The following is a 23,066-nucleotide window of genomic DNA, read 5'->3' as shown; positions in this document are numbered from 1 at the left end:
TCTTAGAACACTAAGGGGCAATTTATCTTAGTCAATCCACTAACCTGTACATCTTTCGACTGAGGGAGGAAACTCATGGGGAGAATGCTAAAAATGTCACACAGTCACCCAAGGCTGGAATTGAATCCAGGTCCCTGGCGCTGTGAGGCGGCAATGTCAACCACTGTGCCACCATGTGCAGTCCATCAGACTCACGAGGTTTCCAGCTTGTTTTAAACTGCTTAACTACCTGTTAGTTGGCAGTCCTGGCTTGTCAGTAGCTGAGTACTGACTTTGCTGATTATTTCACTAACACACAGTACAAATTGATAATATTCTCTGTACCCAGCAACCGAATTTAGATTATTTTACTGGCCACAATACTCAGGAAGAATATTTTTTCTCATACTCACACTCAGTGATCCCTTACTGCTGCTCCCTTCCAGTTATGGCACTGATTGCAACCCAATAAATGGGATCCCAGTAGTTATAATCCTACACGTGGTTTTGCAACTTGAACTGACCAGCACTATCACACTTGCCTGCCTTTATTCTAGAATTTGTAGAGGTTTTTCTGTCCATGTACAAGACAGATGAAGATGGACTTCATCCCACACAAGGAGTAACATCATCTGCAGCTGGAAGAACACAAACCTGGAAGCCTTAAAACGGTGAGTATTTGGGAAATTACTCAAGTTGGTAAGTGAAAAATAATCATCAACTGTAAAAATAGTTTTAAAAAGAGAAAAGAGCCACGAACACCATCAAACAATAACACAAAGCTAGTCATCACTGGTAATGACTAACAGCTTAAAATCAGCTAATTCAACCAGCTTGGAAGTGCCAGGAACTTAACATAAACATTCATATACTGATTTTGAGAGAGGTTAAAGGGCTACAAACAAAACTCTGTAACAATTTCAACTAATCTTTTTGCCCTCAGATCTCATAATCTCACCGTCATTGGGTAAGGCCCACACCGTAATGTCAAGTTCAGGGAGCAGAGAGAAAAAGGGTGAAGCAAAAAGAAAGAATGAACAGGGTAAAGATTTAAGAGGAACAGAAGACGAGGAAAGAGAGAGATAGGTCAAGAAAACCTAGAACCTGCCAATAACAGTGCCCTTTGCCCTCTAAGCGCAATATTTGATCATCACAGGGCAAATGAAAAATCTAACAGAGGTAAAGTACACTCTACAGACATTATGACATTATCTCCATAGATTCTGGACATGACTAATTTGTCCCTCGTCAAATTAAACTTGGCTGAAATCTACATCGGTTTTTGAGAGCTATATAGAGTTAAATTTCCTTTTTTTTCAGCAACAGAAGGGGTTCATCTAAGCGTGGTCACCCTTTACTACTCTGTTTTTTGAATTCAGTTTAATGAAATAAAATCTCACAGGGGCAATTTTAATTTCTTATATTTTGCAACAAATGTATAAAATAAATGTTACAGTAAAAAAGTCAGAAAATGCTGCTAACGTGTGCAAGTAGTTAACTATCAATAACAAATATTTATTAAATTTCAAAATTCTTAATCTCTCATGAAGCACTAATTGGGAAGCAAGGACATACATGGCTATTGGTGACAGAGGTGACTGGATGGATGGGAGCAACTGCGATTGTGAGAACAAATTTTGACAATTACTTTTGCCATGAGGTGTCACAGTTGAAAACATGCAAAGAAATGAAATGACTGCAGTGTGAGAGGCAAGACTTTTAAATAATCGTTTGTTCCCAGTTTAAAATGGGATGGCAGGGAAATGTGCACCATTAAACAGAGAATGAGTGTATCAGTCTGTAAATAACTTCGTGAGGAACCTGATCTCAACCTGGAAGCAACCAGCTTCGACCAACTCTACCTTTTGCCAGATATCTTCGAAGGTTTCTACACCCTCACTGACTTTCTTCAGACAGCGGTCAATTTCTCCTGCAGGATAGCAAATTGAAAGGAGTTAATATTTCTTTTGAGTTACAATGTTCACTTGTGACGGACAATTATTTTAAATTAACCATAAAACCGAAAGGGGAAAAATCCCATTTCCTATTAAATCCTTAGACAATGTATTTGGATAAACCAGGTACACACAGCAACATTACAAGTCCGCCCGTATTCATTTTAATTGAAGATGTGAAAGATGGACTTTCTGGAGGTTTACAGAGAGACATTTTCCACAATACCCCCAGGCAATATGGTATAACATCAGGTATCACACTTGCACACAAAATGCCTCTCTTTACTGGGACCCTATACTTGACTCAATGCTCCCTCTTCTCAAATCCCTCACACTCCCATTTACAGACCCTGCTCAGAGACCCCCTACCCCCCAGAATCACACCCCCTCACTCAAAAGCTCACCCCTCTCGCCCAACTCAGAGATCCCACATCTTTTTCAGAATCCCTGGATCTAAGTGAAATCTTTTTTTATTACTGACTACAATTGAGAATCAGGGTTTACTGCTTGGGGTACTTTTCCTCATACTGTGTAGTGTGTATGTGTAGAGGGAGGCCCACACATCTAGAAAACACAGTAAATTATTGCTGACCCAGCTGTGGTATTTCCGGCCTGTATAAAAACCAGGCAGCAGGTTAGCTACAGGCTTCACCGGAGTACAGTATATCTCACGGGCAGAAAGAGTCATTTCATAGACTAGTAATCGAAACGGAACTTTTCATTTATTTATTAGTATCATGAGTAGGCTTACATTAACACTGCAATGAAGTTACTGTGAAGATCTCCTAGATGCCACGCTCCGGCACCGGGGTAGCACAGTGGTTAGCACTGCTGCCTCACTGCACCATGGACCCGGGTTCGATTCCCAGCTTGGGTCACTGTCCAAGACTGTGCGGACTTTGCACGTTCTCCCTGTGTCTGCGTGGGTTTCCTCCTGGCGCTCCAGTTTCCTCGCACAGTCCAAAAGACATGCTGGTTAGGTACATTGGCCGTGCTAACTTCGACCTCAGTGTAGCCGGAGTGTGGCAACTGGGAGATTTTCATAGTAACTTCATTGCAATGTTAGCGTAAGCCTACTTGTGACACTGATAAAAAAAATACATTTTATAAACTCTAGGTATACTGAGAGAGAATGAAATTTAGGTATGCAAATATTAAGACATTGTCTACTATTAAGATTCAGAGTTTATATTTCTTAAAAACCAGCCTAAATTAATATTTTATTTGTCAATTACTGTTGGTGACTCTTTAATTAAAGGGAGCTGGTGAATGGAGTAAGGAAGGGCTGCAAATGAATCAAATTCAGCAAGAATCTCAAGAGCAATTAATGTCGTGGGATAGAGGAACAATTACGCTGCAATTATCTTTTAACACAACCTGTGCTCTCTAAAGCTAGCGAGTGAACGAAACAGGCAACATGAAGAATCTTGTTCAACATTCCGGAGCAAATCAGAGAGACCAATAATCTGGATAAAAGCAAATTACTGCGGATGCTAGAATCTGAACCAAAAGAGAAAATGCTGGGAAATCTCAGCGGGTCTGGCAGCATCTATAAGCAGAGAAAACAGATGACTTTTCGAGTCCAGCCGATCCTTTGTCAAAGCAAATAATCTGCCCCATTCTCCAATCAATTCATAAACCCATCACCACAGCTCATGCACAGTCGGATATGCAAGCATCAGGAAGACAGGAACCAGAGTATCTACACCATGAGTATTAATCCCCTCCCTTAACAAATATAAACACAACCCACAGACTAATCCCTTACCTTGTAATTTCCTTTTATCAGCCATGACTGAACGACCAGTCAGTGCCTTAAAACCATGCTCCAGTGCGCTGCAAAACAGAGAAAATTTGTAGTCAGTGACTGTTGAAAATATCATCAAAAATAAGCATTAGTGTTAAGCACAAGTTGACACATCATAACACGGATACTATCACCAACACTGTATTTTTTTGTTTTTATTCAAATTCAATCAAATTAAGTCCAATTCAGAGTCTCAATAAGTTGGGACATTCCTGATCCTGCCTTGGGCTTGATCTACATGATCCAAGCTGATTGGAGTAGGCAGAGCTCCTCCTCCAAGGCTTGATCTCATTTGCCTCTTAGCCAAAAGGCCGAGATAAGAACATAAGAAATAGGAGCAGGAGTAGGCCATCTAGCCCCTCGAGCCTGCCCCGCCATTCAATAAGATCATGGCTGATCTGTTGTGGCTCAGTTCCACATTCCCGCCCTCTCCCCATAACATAAGAACATAAGAAATAGGAGCAGGAGTAGGCCATCTAGCCCTTCGAGCCTGCCCCGCCATTCAATAAGATCATGGCTGATCTGTCGTGGCTCAGTTCCACTTTCCCGCCCTCTCCCCATAACCCTTAATCCCCTCGCTTATCAAGAACCCATCAACCCGCTTCTTAAAAATATTTAGCGAGGCAGCCTCCACCACTTCAACGGGCAGAGAATTCCAGAGATTCACCACCCTTTGAGTGAAGAAGTTCCTCCTCAACTCCGTTCTAAACTGCCTCCCCTTTATCTTGAGGCTGTGTCCCCTAGTCCTACTGTCCTTTCTGAGCGGGAAGAGTCTCTCCACCTCTATCCTATCCATCCCGTTCATCATCTTATACGTCTCAATGAGATCTCCCCTCATTCTTCTGAACTCTTAACGAGTACAAGCCTAGTTTATTCAGCCTCTCCTCATAGCTCAACCCCCTCAACTCCAGTATCAGCCTAGTAAACCTCCTTTGCACTCCCTCCAAGGCCAAAATATCCTTGCGTAAGTGCGGCGACCAAAACTGAACACAGTACTCCAGCTGCGGCCTCACCAATGCCCTATGCAGCCGCAGCAAGACCTCCCTACTTTTATATTCAATCCCCCTCGTGATGAAGGCCAGCATCCCATTAGCCTTCCTGACCACCTGCTGCACCTGCAGGCTGGGTTTTTGCGACTCATGCACAAGGACCCCGAGGTCCCTCTGCACCATCGCCTGCTGCAGTTTTTCGCCACGTAAGTAATAGTCCTTCCTACATTATTCCTACCAAAGTGGACCACCTCGCACTTGCCAACATTAAATTCCATTTGCCAGTTCCTGGCCCTTTCGCCCAGCCTATCTAGATCCTTCTGTAGACTCTCCACACCCTCCGCGCAATTTGCCGTTCCACCAATCTTGGTGTCATCAGCAAATTTCGACACCATACACTCGGTTCCCTCCTCCAGATCATCTATATAAATGGTAAATAGCTGAGGCCCCAGCACCGACCCCTGGGGCACTCCACTAGTCACCAACCTCCAATCCAAATAGCACCCATTAACCCCCACTCTCTGCCTCCTATTTGACAACCAATCCTCTATCCACGCTAACACCCTACCCCCAACTCCTTGCCCCCTTACCTTCTGCAATAACCTCTTGTGAGGTACCTTGTCAAATGCCTTCTGAAAATCAAGACAGACCACATCCACCGGCTCTCCTCTATCCACCGCCCTAGACACATCCTCATAGAACTCCAATAAATTTGTCAGACACGACTTCCCCTTAACGAAACCGATGCCGCTTTCAAAAATGCTTCAAATTAAGCTAAAATTAACCTAATGACTTCAACTAAGCCACAGCATGTCAATACTACACTTGATCTTAGCCAAAAGGCCAACACTTTTTTAAAAATTTTTTGCTTGACTTTTTATTTCAATACAAACATGAAACTTCCCATAACCCACGCCTTCAGTTTGTTAGGCAGTTTTGGCCACAAAGCCATCATTCTTAGCCAGCCCCAAGATGCAATCGTCTGATTCACCCATCCTACAGATAGCTCCACAGATAGCATAGGTTCTGTGCTGGCCATTAAACCTTCCTGTTACTTTGTCAACATCAGCGAGGTTGATTTGAAGCATAACATAAAACATAAGAAACATAAAGATCAACAAATTCACCAGCATCGTTCTGCATGTTGGATTTTATTTAGTGGCTGTCTTTGTTCAAAGTTCAGTTTTATGCAGGGATGCTTGATAGGGCGGACGCAACACGGTTTCATTAAAGGGAAGTTGTGTCTGACAAATTTACTGGAGATCTATGAGGATGTGTCTAGGGCAGTGGATAGAGGAGAGCCGGTGGATGTGGTCTTTCTGGATTTTCAGAAGGCGTTTGACAAGGTACCTCACAAGAGGTTATTGCAGAAGGTCAGGGGACATGGAGTTGGGGGTAGGGTGTTAGCGTGGATAGAGGATTGGTTGTCAAATAGGAGGCAGAGAGTGGGGGTCAATGGGATTTAATGTTGGCAAGTGTGAGGTGGTCCACTTTGGTAGGAAGAATGGTAGGAAGGACTATTACTTACGTGGCGAAAAACTGCAGCAGGCGACGGTGCAGAGGGACCTCGGGGTCCTTGTGCATGAGTCGCAAAAACCCAGCTTGCAGGTGCAGCAGGTGGTCAGGAAGGCGAATGGGATGCTGGTCTTCATAGCGAGGGGGATTGAATATAAAAGTAGGGAGGTCTTGCTGCAGCTGTATAGGGCATTGGTGAGGCCGCAGCTGGAGTACTGTGTGCAGTTTTGGGCGCCGCACCTGCGCAAGGATATTTTGGCCCTGGAGGGAGTGCAGAGGAGGTTTACTAGGCTGATACCGGAGTTGAGGGGATTGAGCTATGAGGAGAGGCTGAATAAACTAGGCTTGTACTCGTTAGAGTTTAGAAGAATGAGGGGAGATCTCATTGAGACGTATAAGATGATGAATGGGATGGATAGGATAGAGGTGGAGAGACTCTTCCCGCTCAAAAAAGACAGTAGGACTAGGGGGCACAGCCTCAAGATAAAGGGGAGGCGGTTTAGAACGGAGCTGAGGAGGAACTTCTTCACTCAAAGGGTGGTGAATCTCTGGAATTCTCTGCCCGTTGAAGTGGTGGAGGCTGCCTCGCTAAATATTTTTAAGAAGCGGGTTGATGGGTTCTTGATAAGAGAGGGGATTAAGGGTTATGGGGAGAGGGCGGGAAAGTGGAACTGAGCCACGACAGATCAGCCATGATCTTATTGAATGGCGGGGCAGGCTCGAAGGGCTAGATGGCCTACTCCTGCTCCTATTTCTTATGTTCTTATGTTCTTATCCTGCACCAACTAGGATATAAACACAGGCCAACACACTAGAACACAGACATTACAGCCTGACACGCTGTTACACAGACATTACAGCCTGACACGCTGTTGCACAGACATTACAGCCTGACACGCTGTTGCACAGACATTACAGCCTGACACAACCTGTAACACAGACTTTACAGCCCAATACACTGTTACACAAACATTACAGCTGAACACACTGAAACACAGACATTACAGCCCAACACATTGTAACAGACATTACAACCCAACACATTGTAACAGACATTACAGCCTGACACAGTTACACAGTCATTACAACCTGACAGTTACACAGACATTACAATCTGACACACTGTAACACGGACATTACAGCCTGACACAGTAACACAGATATTCAATCTGACACACAAACATACATTACAGACCAACACCCTGAACCACAGACATTACAGTCCCACACCCTGTAACATAGACACATTCCAAAATAAAGTAAAACAAACATAATCTAACATGGTACAATAGAGACATTACTGCCAGACACACCATAGCATGGACATTACAGCATGATACACTGTTAACAGCCATTACAGCTCGACACACTGTAACACAAACAGTACACCCTGACACATTCTAACACAAACATTACAGCCCGATACATTCTAACACAAACATTACAGCCCAACACACTATAACACAGACATTATAGAATCATACAACTCTACAGTACAGAAAGAGGCCCTTCAGCCCATCGAGTCTGCACCGAACACAATCTCACCCAGGCCTACCCCACATCCCTACATATTATGCCCACTAATAGTCCCAAAGCCTGTAACATAGACGCATTCCAACAGACAATAATACAAACATAACCCAATACTGCAATAGAGACATTACAGCCTGATATACTTTAACATGAATATTATAGCCCGATGCACTATAACAAGCATTACAGCATGTTGTATTGTAACACAGGCATTTCAACTTGACGCACTGTAACACAGGCATTGCTCCACATACCATAACACTGACATTACAGCCCCACAAACCGAAACACAACATTGCAATCTGACATACAACACAGACACTACATTATTTTATTAAGTTACATAGCAATTCATCTTCTCTCCTAGAAACATCTTCAATTGCTTCACATCACTTTAAAATAATGGCTTTTCCAGGAAAGCCAATACAGCAGCAGCAGCTTGCAAAGCAGGTAAATCCCACAGAAACAATGATGTTCATTGAGGAAGAAAGTGTTGGCCAAAGCCCCAGAATAACTCCCTGATCATCTTCAAATGGTTCCATTGGACTTTAAACATCTACATGAATCACCAGGACAAGGGGGCAAGGCTTCAGAATGAATACCAGAATGGTAGGGAGTAGGATAGCTTGATCTTGGGTTTGGACATAGCTTGGCACAACATTGAGGGCCAAAGGGCCTGTACTGTTCTATGTTTCACAGTTATTCACAGGACTTGAAGCTAAAACCATCAGACTCAGGGACTCCTGAAACAAGGTGATATTTCTTAGGACTCCAACCACGATTAGATTCAAACACGATTATAACTCGGCAAACGGACAAGTGGCACTGAGTGGAGGTGAAATTTCCAATCAGACAGACTGGAATAGAGAAAAGATTTCATACATTTAACACTAATCAGAACACTGTTATCTGCACTGGAAGGCTGTGTGCAAAATGACTTGGAACTGCAATAAATGTCGGTTCGAACCATCAAGTAGAGATGGGAGTGTCAACCAGTGACTGAAAGGGAAGAGAAACAGGAGGAGGCAGCACACCTGAACATTCTCTTCCATCTCCTGGGGTCTGGTAACCAAGATGTGGAAATGCCGACGTTGGACTGGGGTAAACACAGTAAGAAGTCTCACAACACCAGGTTAAAATCCAACAAGTTTATTTGCTAGCAAACACCACTGGCTTTTGCTACCAAATAAACCTGTTGGACTTTAACCTGTGAGACTTCTTACTGTCTGGTAATCAATCCAGGGATTCAAGTAGCATCACAAGCCCGTGATATGATGATAGCTCAGCCGCCTCGATTGACTTCCCTCTTTTGCAATGGCTCTCATCTGAACCTGCAAATGATTGCGAGCCTTTGCTTAATGTCAAATGACTAATATTTTCGAAACTGCTCATTTCCTCACGCCTTCAGCTAGATTTACACTGGAAAGGCTGAGTTAAGTCTCAATTGTATGGTTGAGCCTAAGTTGCACAGCATCACAATGGATGATGCAGCATTCGCAAGATACTTTGATGAGTTATCAGGTTCTATAGTATTCTTCGGATAATTACAGCAATGAAAAGAGCCATTCGGCCCATCGCTGCAACAGCAACCCACCTCCTCCAATTGCCCTGCCTTCTCTCTGTAGCCCTGCATTTTGTTCTGTTCGGACAATTGTCAAAAACTTTTAAAAGCCCAAAAGCCACAACTGAATCTGCCTCTACCACATTCTCAGAGAGTGCATTCTGGATACTAACCACATATATTATAACCAGATGTTGTGACACAGGGAGGGGTTATGGTTAGAGACACATAACCTTGCAGCCACTGTTCCTTTCAAGTGACTCCCTGATCCCAATTAGCAAATTCTGGGTGACGATATTTTTGTTTTGGATTACGCACACGTTTTGCCCTTAGGGTAATAGTGGGGAAGTGGTGGAAGAGTTCTTGGTCTGATTATCAACCTGCTGAACCATGGTATGACATTCCTACTTAGGCCAACAAGTCTCAGGGTAGGGCTTAAACCCAGAGTTTCGAGGCCAGATGTAGCTACAAGACTTTTGTGTAATTATAATTAGCTCATAGAGTAAATCTTCTCATTGTATTAAAAAAAGGATATGTAGTACAGTTCCAAGCACCACAATGTGGGAATGAAATCAAGGTCTTGGAGGTGCTGAAGAAGAGATTTACTACAATGATACAAGAAACGAGGGACCTCACTTATACAGAGAGACCAGAGTAACTCAGGTGGTTCTCTTTAGAACAGAGAATTTAATGAAGAAGTTTTTAATACAATAAATAAAGAGAGACTGCTTTCAGTGGCAGAATGGGCAGTAACAAGGGTTACAGATTTAAGGAGATTGGCAAAAAACCAGAGGCAACATGAAGAAACAGTTTTACACAGCGAGCTCTTGCAATCTGAAACCCACTGCCTAAAAAGAGTGAAAGTTGACCCCAAAACAACCAAACCAGAACTGAATAAATACTTCAGAGAAAAATATGACAGGTTTGTGGGATAAGAAAAGGGTTCTTTAGATAGCTCTATCAGAGAGACATGTTGGGCCAGATGGCCTCCAGGTAGGCTGATACTCTATGATTCTAATCTAATCCCATGTGATCCCTTTTTCCATCGATTCTCAGTATAAAGGCAAATAAAAACATTTACTCTCCAGATATATAGCTGTCACTCTCTCACAGACATCTCGTAGCCTGTCTATCCACTAACTTAAACATTCTAGTTGATAATCAGCCTGAGAAAATACAGGCATGAACAAATGTTTCCTAGGGCAGAACAATATTAGTTGTTTAATTGATAAAGAAAGAAGATGCCTTTATATAGTTGCTTTTATCATGTTTTCTGCATATTCTAAACCAGATAATTACCTTTGAAGTGTGACCACTGTTGTTTTACAGGCAAAAATGGCAGTTAAAATCCCATAAACAGAAACAAACAAATGACCAGATAATTAGCTTTGCTGACGATGGGTGGAAAGATAAACTATGGGTAGGACAGAGAGAGAGAGAGAGAGAAAGATAGACAGGTAGTTCATGCTGTGTGTCTGGAACAAGCTGCCACAGCTAGAAGAGGCAGATACAATTTTGTCTTTTAAGAAGCATCTAGACAGTTACCTGGGTAAGATGGATATGGAAGGAAGTGAGCCAAATGTGGGCAATTGGGATTAGCTTAGGGTTTTAAAAAAAAAGGGCGGCATGGACAAGTGGGCTGAAGAGCCTGTTTCCATGCTGTAAACCTCTATGACTCGGTTAAGTGAGTGGGCAACAAGAAGGCAGATGGATTATAGTGTAAGGAAATGAGAAGTTGTTCACTTTTGTCGACAGAATAAAACAGCAGAATATTTTTTGAAAAGTCAGAAACTTGGAAGTGCTGATGTTACGCAACGGGACTTGGACAGTACTGGGTCAAGAAAGTGAACATACAAGTGCAGCAAGCAATTAGGAAGGCAAACGGTACCTTGGTCTTCATTGCAAGGGGACCAAAGTCCAAAAATGAAGAACTCTTGCCAAAGTTTTGGTAAGAACGCTTCTGGAATACTGTGTGCAGTTTCAGCCTCCACATTTAAGAAAAGAAACTTGCACTGGAAGATTCACTTGATTGGCCCCAGGGATGAGGGGGTTGCTCTATGATGAGAAGTTGAGCAAACTGGAGTTTAGGAAAATGCAAGGCGAACATAATGAAAGGGCTTGATAGAGTAGATTGTTTCAGCTGGTCAGGGAATCTAAAGCACGGGAACACAGTCTCAGGAAATGGGACCAATCATTCAGAACTGAGATAAGGAGAAATTATTTCACTCAAAGGGTTATGAATCTTTGCAATTCTCTACCTCAGAGGGCCATGGGATGAATACATTTAAGGCTGGGATAGACTGATTTTTGGTTTCTCAGGGAATCAATAGATATGGGGAACGGGCAGGGAAGTTAAAGGTTGTATTAAATGCCTGTACATTCTAATGTTGGAGCGTGAACTAATTATGCTATGTGTTGTCCAAACTGAAACAACTCCCCTGCTATTCTTCATCCTGCAACATTGGATCAATTAGTCACTGAGCAAAAAGTAACTCAATTTAACATCTCATCTGAATAATGAACTTAATGGAAGTCAAAGTGGGCAAAATAGCCAATCAAGGTGGGCTATTACCAGGCACGAAGGCTTCAAGAGGTCAATCATCATATCTGCAGAAGTTGCACTGCAGGAGTTCCTCAGTGAAGCTTCCTTGGTGCAGCTATTGAAAGCTGCTTCATCAATGACCATTCCTTACTTAAGGATGGCACAGGGTTATCAGCAGGCGGTTCTATTCACAACTCCTTCAGTAATGATGGTTAACACCAGGATTTGTAACATCACCGTGAATACTGGCACTCACAATGTAATCAATATTGTGGAAGCACTATCATTATTCAACACCAAGGACAGGCAGTGAAACATTAAAATTACCTTCTGTAGCACTATAGCAAACTACAAAGGCAACGTATCCATTCCTCTCTCTGTAACAGCACTGCGAGTGTACCAACACCAGATGGACTGCAACAATTCAAGGCGGCTGCTCACCACTCAGGGCAATTAGAGATGGGCAATATAAATGCTGGTCTAACTGGTAACATCACCTCCCATGAAAGAATTAAAAATAAATCCTTTAAAGTTGTGTACCTGTAACAGGGTACACTGCACTCAGCAACGGGTGCTTCTCTTTTTAACTCTGTTTATCTTGGTTTGCGCCTTAAGCTGTAATACAGCAGAAGTTTACATTTTCTCCTATGTACATAAACATAGAAACTAGAGGTTGCATTCGATAGTTCAAAAACAGGAAGTTTTCAAATTAACAGGAAGTTCAGTGATGTCTAAGTTTCCACAGTTCTATGTTAATTTTAGGTGCCTCGCATCAAGCTTAAACAGGTGGGATTTCTGCCTTTTTCACTTTTTACAAATACGGTGAAGGTAAAAACACGCCTCTAGTTAACACAGTCCGTCACAGACTGTGGGTCCTCCGACCTATACAACAACTTGAATTTATATAGTTTTGAAAAATATTTGAAAAATATTCTGTAATCAGTGACATCAAATCAGTAGATCACCAGTGTAACACCATACACTAAGTCTGGCTCTTTGCTAGCTTTATTCAGGAGCAAAAACATCCAGATGCTTCCAACATGACTTTTTTTTCATTTATGGGATGTAGGCGTCGCTGTCGCTGGCTGGGCTAGCATTTGTTGCTGGAACTGAATGGCTTGTATTTCAGAAGCTGCATTGCTGTTAAGAGTTAACCACATTGCTCTGGATTTGGCGTCACATATCAAGGAGGCAGATTTCATTCTCCTTACTGGACATTAATAAACTATATGAGAATGGTTTCATGGTCATCATTAGACTTTCAATTGCAGATTTTTGTTTCACCATCCACCGTGGTGGGATTTGAACCCAGGACCCGAGAGCATCAACCTGGGTCCCGGCATTACTAGTCCAGCACCATAGCCTGGAGTGGATTACTCCCAGGAATCTGCCCCACAACCAAATTGGGAATACAAGTTTTTTGAGAAATCCACAGTTACAGGCCCTTAATTCCATAAGATATGTTTGTGTTCTTTGTCCATTTACCACCCTAAAACGATTATATAAAGGCTGGAACTTATAATCACATCACCGTCAATGGGATTTTGTTGACATATGGGCAGCAAGAGGGCAGGAGCATCAACCTCTGCAATCATTCAACTGGCAAGATAGATCAGCTGACTGACCACTGCACCGAGGTACAGGTAGCCATTCAAGTGGGGGAAGCAAAAGGAATGTAGTAACAGTAGGGGTCAGCATAGTGAGGGGAATTGACACTGTTCTCTGTAGCAAGGAGCAAGAACCCAGATGACTGTGATACCAGAATTCAGGAGATCTGCTCAGGGTTTAGGAGGATTCAGTACTGTGCTTCATGTAGGTACAAATGAGATAAGCAGCACAAGGAAAGAGGTGCTGCAACCTCTATAAGACTTTGCAAAGTATGGTGCCCAGAATGGGACACAATGCCCCAGCTGAAACTTAGTGATTTATAAAGGATTAGCATGCCACCTGTGTACTTATACTCTATGCCGCTAAAAATTCATAAGAACATAAGAAATAGGAGCAGGAGTAGGCTATCTAGCCCTTCGAGCCTGCCCCGCCATTCAATAAGATCATGGCTGACCTGTCGTGGCTCAGTTCCACATTCCTGCCCTCTCCCCATAACCCTTAATCCCCTCGCTTATCAAAAATCCATCAACCCGCGTCTTAAAAATATTTAGCGAGGCAGCCTCCACCACTTCAACAGGCAGAGAATTCCAGAGATTCACCACCCTTTGAGTGAAGAAGTTCCTCCTCAACTCCGTTCTGAACCGCCCCCCCTTTATCTTGAGGCTGTGCCCCCTAGTCCTACTGTCCTTTCTGAGCGGGAAGAGTCTCTCCACCTCTATCCTATCCATCCCATTCATCATCTTATATGTCTCAATGAGATCTCCCCTCATTCTTCTGAACTCTAATGAGTACAAGCCTAGTTTATTCAGCCTCTCCTCATAGCTCAACCCCCTCAACTCCGACATCAGCCTAGTAAACCTCCTCTGCACTCCCTCCAAGGCCAAAATATCCTTGTGTAAGTGCGGCGACCAAAACTGAACACAGTACTCCAGCTGCGGCCTCACCAATGCCCTATACAGCCGCAGCAAGACCTCCCTACTTTTATATTCAATCCCCCTTGCTATGAAGGCCAGCATCCCATTAGCCTTCCTGACCACCTGCTGCACCTGCAGGCTGGGTCATGCACAAGGACCCCGAGGTCCCTCTGCACTGTCGCCTGCTGCAGTTTTTCGCCATGTAAGTAACAGTCCTTCCTACCATTATTCCTACCAAAGTGGACCACCTCGCACTTGCCAACATTAAATTCCATTTGCCAGTTCCTGGCCCTTTCACCCAGCCTATCTAGATCCTTCTGCAGACTCTCCACACCCTCCGCGCAATTTGCCGTTCCACCAATCTTGGTGTCATCAGCAAATTTCGACACCATACACTCGGTTCCCTCCTCCAGATCATCTATATAAATGGTAAATAGCTGAGGCCCCAGCACCGACCCCTGGGGCACCCCACTAGTCACCAACCACCAATCCGAATAGCACCCATTAACCCCCACTCTCTGCCTCCTATTTGACAACCAATCCTCTATCCACGCTAACACCCTACCCCCAACTCCATGCCCCCTTACCTTCTGCAATAACCTCTTGTGAGGTACCTTGTCAAACACCTTCTGAAAATCAAGGAAGACCACATCCACCGGCTCTCCTCTATCCACTGCCCTAGACACATCCTCATAGAACTCCAATAAATTTGTCAGACACGACTTCCCCTTAACGAAACCGTGCTGCGTCTGCTCTATCATGCAATTCCCCTCAAGATGCCTCGCTATTTCCTCCTTGATGACGGGCCATGCATTTTTTTTAAAACCAGCCTTCTCAAGTTTGTGCTGCCAATTTTAAAGATTGACGCACATACCTAGGTATCTATGTTCCTGCTTCCTCTTTTAAAACTGTAATATTCATTTATATTGCCTCTCGATCTTCCAACCAACACGCATCACCTCACAGATATCTGCGTTAAATGTCAATTGCCATATCTCTGTCCATGTCACCCATCTGTCTATGTCCTCCTAAAATCTGTCAATATCGTCCTCATTGTTCATAACATTTCAGTGTTATACATGGTTTGCAATGATACCCTGAAAACCCAAGCCAAGGGATGGAGCAGTGGCTCCTTGGAAACATCACTGTACAGTTTAGTCCCATCATTCGTGGGGTGGGGGGTTACATTTCAGTGAAACCTAGCAAACGGGGAAATCATGAACAACGGACACACTTTACCATGGGAATCAATTAGAGATAGGTTCCAGCCACCCTAAACTTTTACATATATGAAGGATCAAAGGCAATAAGATCAAAGTTTTCAATGAAGTAGAAACTTACAGGAGTATTTGTTCAATAAAAGAAGAAAACAAGAAAAATGCAAAACTTGTCACACTTGCAGTATTTTAATTGAAAGTGGAGGTGGACTGTGATTAGGGGTTAAACTGCAGCAACATGTAGATGCAAACAATGGCAGATGCCATAAACACTGCTCACTCTCTACTGCAGGAAGTGTATCATGTACACTTTCCTTTTTGAAACTTGATTTAAGTGGTCTTTTCTGGTAATTTATAGAGGAGGTTTCTACTTTTTGTTTTTTATTTTTAAAATTATGAATAAGTGAACATTTGGGCCCGCAATGGGTGAACTAGTGCACATGTGCAGGTAAGCAAATTCACAAACTGCATTATATAACTAATCGTGTTTGAAAAACAATATCTCACCACTCCACTTTCTGCACTTCAAGTGTTTTATTTCCAGACTGTCATGTCCTTTTCATCCCCTTGGGACTGACACTTCAAAACGAGTCTATCGAGCCTTGGAGGGAGTGCAGAGGAGGTTTACTAGGCTGATACCAGAGTTGAGGGGGTTGAGCTATGAGGAGAGGCTGAATAAACTAGGCTTGTACTCATTAGAGTTTAGAAGAATGAGGGGAGATCTCATTGAGACATATAAGATGATGAATGGGATGGATAGGATAGAGGTGGAGAGACTCTTCCCGCTCAGAAAGGACAGTAGGACTAGGGGGCACAGCCTCAAGATAAAGGGGGTCAGTTTAGAACGGAGTTGAGGAGGAACTTCTTCACTCAAAGGGTGGTGAATCTCTGGAATTCTCTGCCCGTTGAAGTGGTGGAGGCTGCCTCACTAAATATTTTTAAGACGCGGGTTGATGGGTTTTTGATAAGCGAGGGGATTAAGGGTTATGGGGAGAGGGCAGGAATGTGGAACTGAGCCACGACAGGTCAGCCATGATCTTATTGAATGGCGGGGCAGGCTCGAAGGGCTAGATAGCCTACTCCTGCTCCTATTTCTTATGTTCTTATGAGCCAAATTAAATCTTGGCCAAATGTTTTTTTGAAAATCCATATGCACAATCTCAGTCACAGTAGCCTCATCAAACGTTTTCATCAAAGAACTATCCTCAATGACTCCAGTTAGAAATGAACTACCATCACTGACTCCAGCTCGACATGAACCACCCTCAATGAACCCAGCTCGACATGAACCACCCTCAATGAACCCAGTTCGACATGAACCACCCTCAATGAATCCAGTTATGCACACACCATTATCAATTTTGTTAATCACAAATGATATATTGAATCTACAAAAACATGCATCATCATGAAAGGAATCCGCTTGTGTATTTCCTCCTATCAAAGATGCCAATTATCTGTCTGCATAGATCATACACAATATCTGCATCTGTTGCAAAAATCTGGAACAGGTTCAAACTTTCTGTGCTCCTCCAACATCATCTCCTGAGTTACTGTGCTAGTTTTTCCAATACTACTAGGATGCATGATTTTTTTGCACTTGGTGGGAGGACTCAGCTGTCTCAGGCATACATCCTGGTGGAAGGCGTGTGTTAGAGGTGCAGGGACGGAGCAATCACAACTGAATTAAGCGGCATAGAAATCAATCAGTGAAACAAAACCTAATAGGTCTAATTCCATCTGGGACCTCCACAGGGAGGTTGTAAATTATCAGTCACTGCTGATGAGTATACAGTGGTGCAAAAAGAGATTTAACCTGAAACAGCGACCTTCAAGATCCTGGAGGTGCTGTAAAGCAATGGATTATTAGATCATCACAATACGGAATTACTTCTCATAATAAAATTAAATGATGTGTATTGTGTTATCATAGAATGGTCACACAAGTTTCTATGTATAACATGATTGTCATCTGGAATAGATTTTTGTGAAACGTTACAGTCAGTAGCCAGAAATAAACAGGGTGAAACCTGCCTCATCTTGGAGGGAAGAGGTGGTGCTGACTCCCTCATTGGGCAGATCATTTATCAGATTTTTTGTAATTTGTATTTAACAGGGAAAATTGAAAAGTAATAGCTTATTCTGCTTGTCAGCCTTTATTTCTGTATAATAAAAGCAGAATACTACAGATGTTGGAATCTGATTCAAAAACAGAAAATGCCACAAAAACTCTGGCTGCATCTGTGGAGAGAGAAATTAGAGTGAATGTTTCATGCCTGTATTAATCTTCATGAGCTACTACTGTGTGCTTGTTATACCACTCATTTGGGACCACAGAGTCAACACAATATGCAGTGCTTCACTCGCTCTGGCCTACCTAACAGCACAGTTCTGCCACTCAACCTGGCTTAGCAGCCGCCACACAAACATGGTACATATTCACCTCCAGGCAGTCATGAGGATTATTTCTGGGACGCTGAGACCAACACAGCTCTGCTTCCTATGCTGGCACACATTGAACCAACTGATATCAGCAGGGAAAGTATCTTCCTCAAAGAAAACCAGCAGGGGAGAGCTAACAAAGCACTCCCATTGACCCAAGCCATCAATCAAAAGCTGCACATTTATCTAAAATCCCACAGCCCCTCCTGGAACACACTCCACACTATACCGATAAAAGCCCCACCTCTCAATGGAATACCTTTTTGACCGCAAACATCACCAGCCACAACTGGCCCAAGTGGTGATGCTCCAGCTTTCAAAATTGCACAGAAATCCCTCAGCTGTGTGAGGATAGGGCAGGGAGGATGTGGAACATGAGAAACAGCTCAAGTTCAGATTCTGGGCATCCAAGTCAGACCATTAGTCACGTGTTGAACTTCTCCCCCAAGAGATCCATTCCTGGTGACATCACAACCGTTCACACTGCAAAAATTATAAGCCATTGAATGGATTGTTAGCCTGCCCTCAACATTAAACCATAACTGCTTCCCTAGCCATATGAAAAAAAAAACCAGTCACCATTCTGTTTTATCTCATCCTATGCCATCCCATTCTATTCTTCTGGCATTCCCAAGAATGTCCTGCCCATTCCTTCCCATTACCTCACTACACCAGGTTCCAATTTAATCATCTGCTTCCTTCGGTTGACTTCTGTTTCCCTCCAAGCTGGCTCCATAGACGTTGTTTTGAAATGACTACAAGTTAGACAGGACATTTAAATTTGTCCCAATTTATTTTTACCTAAATCAGTGGGCAAATGGTGACAATGGCAGTAATTTAGTTAGACTAGTAATCCATGCACCAGGGGCATGGGCTCAGATTCCACCAGAGCAGCTGGTGGAAAGTAAATTCGATCTTTTTTTAAAATTTGGAATTGCAAGCTCACCTAACTGTGATAACCATCAATTGCCATAAAAATGCATCCATTTTATTAATGCCCTTTATCATAGAATCCCTACAATGCAAAAAGAGGCCATTCAGCCCATTGAGTCTGCACCAACTCTCTGACAGACTATTTTACCCAGGCCTTCTGTCTTGTCCTATCCCTGTAAACCTACACATTTCCCATGGCTAATTCATCTAACCTACACATCTTTGGGCACCAAGTGGCAATTTAGCATGGCCAATCCATCCTAATCTGTACACGTTTGGACAGGTGGAGGAAATGGGAGCACTCGGAGGAACCCCACGCAGACACAGGGAGAACATGCAAACTCTACACAGTCAGTCACCCAAGACCGCAACTGAACCCTGGTCCCTGAGGCAGCAGTGCTAACTACTGTCACCTTACCCAATCTGGTCTAAATGTGACACCACACGTGAACAAATAAAACATAAGAACATAAGAAATAGGAGCAGGAGTAGGCCATCTAGCCCTTCAAGCCTGCCCCACCATTCAACAAGATCATGGCTGATCTGAAGTGGATCAGTTCCACTTTCCCGCTTTCTCCCCATAACCCTTAATTCCCTTGTCTATCAGAAATCTATCTACTCGTGACTTAAATATATTCAGCAAGGTAGCCTCCACCACTTCAATGGGCAGAGAATTCCAGAGATTCACCACCCTTTGAGTGAAGAAGTTCCTCCTCAACTCTGATCTAAACTGCCCCCCTCTTATTTTGAGGCTGTGCCCTCTAGTTCTGCTATCATCTCTAAACGGGAAGAACCTCTCTACCTCTACCCTATCTCGCCCCTTCATTATCTTGTAAGTCTCTATAAGATTCCCCCTCAGCCTTCTAAACTCTAACGAGTACAGACCCAGTCTATTCAATCTCTCTTCATAGGCTAACCCCCTCATCTCCAGTATCTGCCCAGTGAACCTTCTCTGTACTCCCTCCAAGGCCAATATATCCTTTCGCAAATGCGGTGACCAAAACTGCACACAGTACTCCAGTTGCGGCCTCACCAGTGCCCTGTACAGTTGCAGCAAGACCTTCCTGCTTTTATATTCTATCCCCCTCGCTATAAAGGCCAACATTCCATTCACCTTCTTGATCACCTGCTGCACCTGCAGACTGGGTTTTTGCGATTCATGCCCAAGGACCCCCAGATCCCTCTGCACTGTAGCATGCTGCAGCTTTTTGCCCTTTAAACAATAATCCCTCCTACTATTATTTCTGCCAAAGTGGATAACCTCACATTTGCTAACGTTATACTCCATCTGCCAGGTCCTTGCCTACTCACTCAGCCTATCCAGATTTCTCTGCAGACTTTCTGCGCCTTCCATGCAATTTGCTTTTCCACTCATCCTCGTGTCATCAGCAAATTTTATTACCCTACACTCAGCCCCCTCCTCCAGATCATTTATGTAAATGGTAAACAATTGAGGCCCCAGCACCAATCCCTGCGGCACTCCACTAGACACCAACTGCCAACCAGAATAGCACAAACGAAAAACACAGAAGAAAAACAAACATGGAGAAATAGATCCTGAGTTTGAATGCCAATTATCTGTGACATGAAGACACTCGCTATCCAGGTTATGTTCCCAATATAACTAACTGGGGCCTGCAATGTTGTTATGGATGCTCAGAAAAGTCATCTGACTTTAAAAAGTATCTTAACCCATCCAACATAAAGGCAGAATCCTGCAAGGGCACATTGACATTTCACAAAATTAACCGACAACAAATTGCTGAAAGTCAACGCAATCTTGCAGAATTCTACCTTTATGTTGGATGGGTTAAGATACTTTTTAAAGTCAGATTATTTGTCTGAGCCTCCAATACAACATTACAGATTTAAAGGAATAATTTATATTGCCAAGTTATTTCCCGGTGTTTGATGTCATTGGATTTCTTTTCCTTGATTGAAGAACAGCCAAAACTGTTCAATCACTGAAACCAGATTGTTAATCTGCCATAATTCCATTATGTATGACAGCTTGTTAACATACGCTAGTGTCTGTGTTATGGCACATACACACTCCAACGACAAATCCGCACTTTCAATTCCTCTGTTAGCAAAGCAGCCTGACCTGTGGTTTGGATGCGAAAGTTCCAGTTGATGGATGGCTTAAGCTCACTAAAAGTAAAATTGTGCAGAAAATTCCCCGCTGCACACCAGTTTTAGTAAACACTGCATGCTCTAAGGTTAAAGCAAATATGCAAGTACACCTAAAAGTGCTGCAAATTGCATCATCAGGAATATTCTGAGGTTGATTTTGATTTGATTATTGTCACATGTATTAACGTACAGTGAAAAGTATTGTTTCTTGCGCACTATACAAACAAAGCATACCATTCATAAAGAAGGAAACGAGAGGGTGCAGAATGTAGTGCTATAGTTATAGCTAGGGTGTAGAGAAAGATAAACTTAATGCGACGTAGGTCCATTCAAAAGTCTGATGGCAGCAGGGAAGAAGCTGTTCTTGAGTCGGTTGGTATGTGACCTCAGACTTGTATCTTTTTCCCCTCAGAAGGAGGAGGAAGAGAAAATGTTGGTGGGGTGGAGGAGAGGTGAATCTGAGGAAATATGAGCAAATGAGAAATTTAATTTCTGCTACACTCATGCCAACTGCCTGAAACTTCTAGGTCTCAGACTGCACATGATGGGTGAACTAACTAGCTTTAGCATAATGAGTGAGGAGTCACTGAGTATGTCTACAGTAGAAATAAAGAGCTCTGCCTGCATTTACATCCCCTAACCACCTGTAAAGGCCCCACATAATACAAATGGAATGTGAGTTATTCAGCTGTAGATCAGCAATCTCCACTGTGAGCCTATATTTATGGCTGCCTCGGCACTGTGTTAGCTGTTTTGCAATCATCACCTTTTCTTAGAGCTATGAGTTATCTCAATTAGGCCAGAGTGGAGTCCAATTAAACAGATCACCAGTATTCAGTTAAACACAGCAATGTCAAGAGTTTGGTTTTACATGTAAGGTCGCATGCCCACTAACATCAGCATCTGATTAAAAGCACACTGTAGCTGGGATCTAGTTATACGCATCATACAAATAACTGAATGTTACAGCACACAAGGTGGCCATTTGTTCGTGAAGTAACTGCCTGTCTTTTAATCCAAACAAACCACCTGGTCTAAAGCTCCTTAAAAGAAAAAACCTGCATGAATTCTCTTCAAAACATACCTTAGATTCTGTCTAAACAACACTTTATAGCAGAAAGCTCCACATTCTGATAACCATCTGTATATTTTCTTTCCTAATCTCCTTTAATTCTTCAGTGATGATGGCCATTAGAATCTGATCAAATGTACAACAACATCTCTACAACCTGGCCCACTGGAACTCATGTACCTCACTGATTCCCCATTTGCCCCTTCCTCACTCCCCCAAACTTGATTTGGTTCTGTGGATGCAGCGAAGCACCAGTAATCAGCCTCCCTTCTTTACCCAAGTTATCCAGCAATTTAACCATGGAAACAACACATGAATAAGCCATGCCTGTCTTCATCCACCAATATAGAAAATGTGAATATCACTGCACTTTCCTGATGGCCATTTTAATTGTTCTCAGATTTTTTTTAGATATTTTATGAACAAAGTATATTTTTGCAAGAAGTGTATTCCCTAAGACTTTACAGTAATTTTAGCCTCTAGAATGAAAGGACAAATGGTAAAGTGTTGAATGTTTCTGCAGCAAGTTTTGTTTATGTAATCTTGCTCCCAGACGAAGCAGCTGCCTCATTGCTCAAGGCAAGTCTCTGCATTGTGCTGATTACAGAGTCCACTCATGAAAAGGCGTACATCCGTTTCCAAGCTCATGCCTCACGCATACGATCCACCGACAATACTACAACTATTGGTCTCCAACAACAAAACAGTAGCCTGTTGGAAGTCAGGTCAAATTGCACAGTTATTCAAAGGTTGGCTTTTCCTCTATTGCACAGCAGGGTTATGAGAGTTCATGGCACCAACACAACTCCAGAGGGAATCTTTCTGTAAACAAATGCAGCCTCCGGGGTTCTTCCTGTCTGAAACCT

At 43.0% G+C, this 23,066-nt stretch overlaps 1 protein-coding gene across 4 annotated transcripts in view; it reads right to left on the bottom strand.

The window, feature by feature from the left end:
* Window positions 1-23,066, bottom strand: part of LOC145361548 (CCR4-NOT transcription complex subunit 3-like) — a 75,117-nt gene that overhangs the window by 36,439 nt on the left and 15,612 nt on the right. For all 4 annotated transcript variants that reach the window (XM_080217374.1, XM_080217376.1, XM_080217377.1 and 1 more), the window contains 2 exons: window positions 3,703-3,770; window positions 1,842-1,909 (listed from right to left, as the gene is read on the bottom strand). In XM_080217374.1, the coding sequence (XP_080073500.1) occupies window positions 1,842-1,909; window positions 3,703-3,727 (93 nt within the window). In that variant the 5' untranslated portion in view covers window positions 3,728-3,770. The remainder of the gene's footprint in view (window positions 1-1,841; window positions 1,910-3,702; window positions 3,771-23,066) is intronic.

The sequence above is a fragment of the Carcharhinus amblyrhynchos genome, chromosome 35 (genome assembly GCF_965287045.1).
Source record: "Carcharhinus amblyrhynchos chromosome 35, sCarAmb.v2.hapA, whole genome shotgun sequence".
NCBI classification, from domain to species: Eukaryota; Metazoa; Chordata; class Chondrichthyes; order Carcharhiniformes; family Carcharhinidae; genus Carcharhinus; species Carcharhinus amblyrhynchos.
The sequence above is the reverse complement of the archived record's forward strand: the minus strand, read 5'-3'. Positions and strand labels throughout refer to the sequence as shown.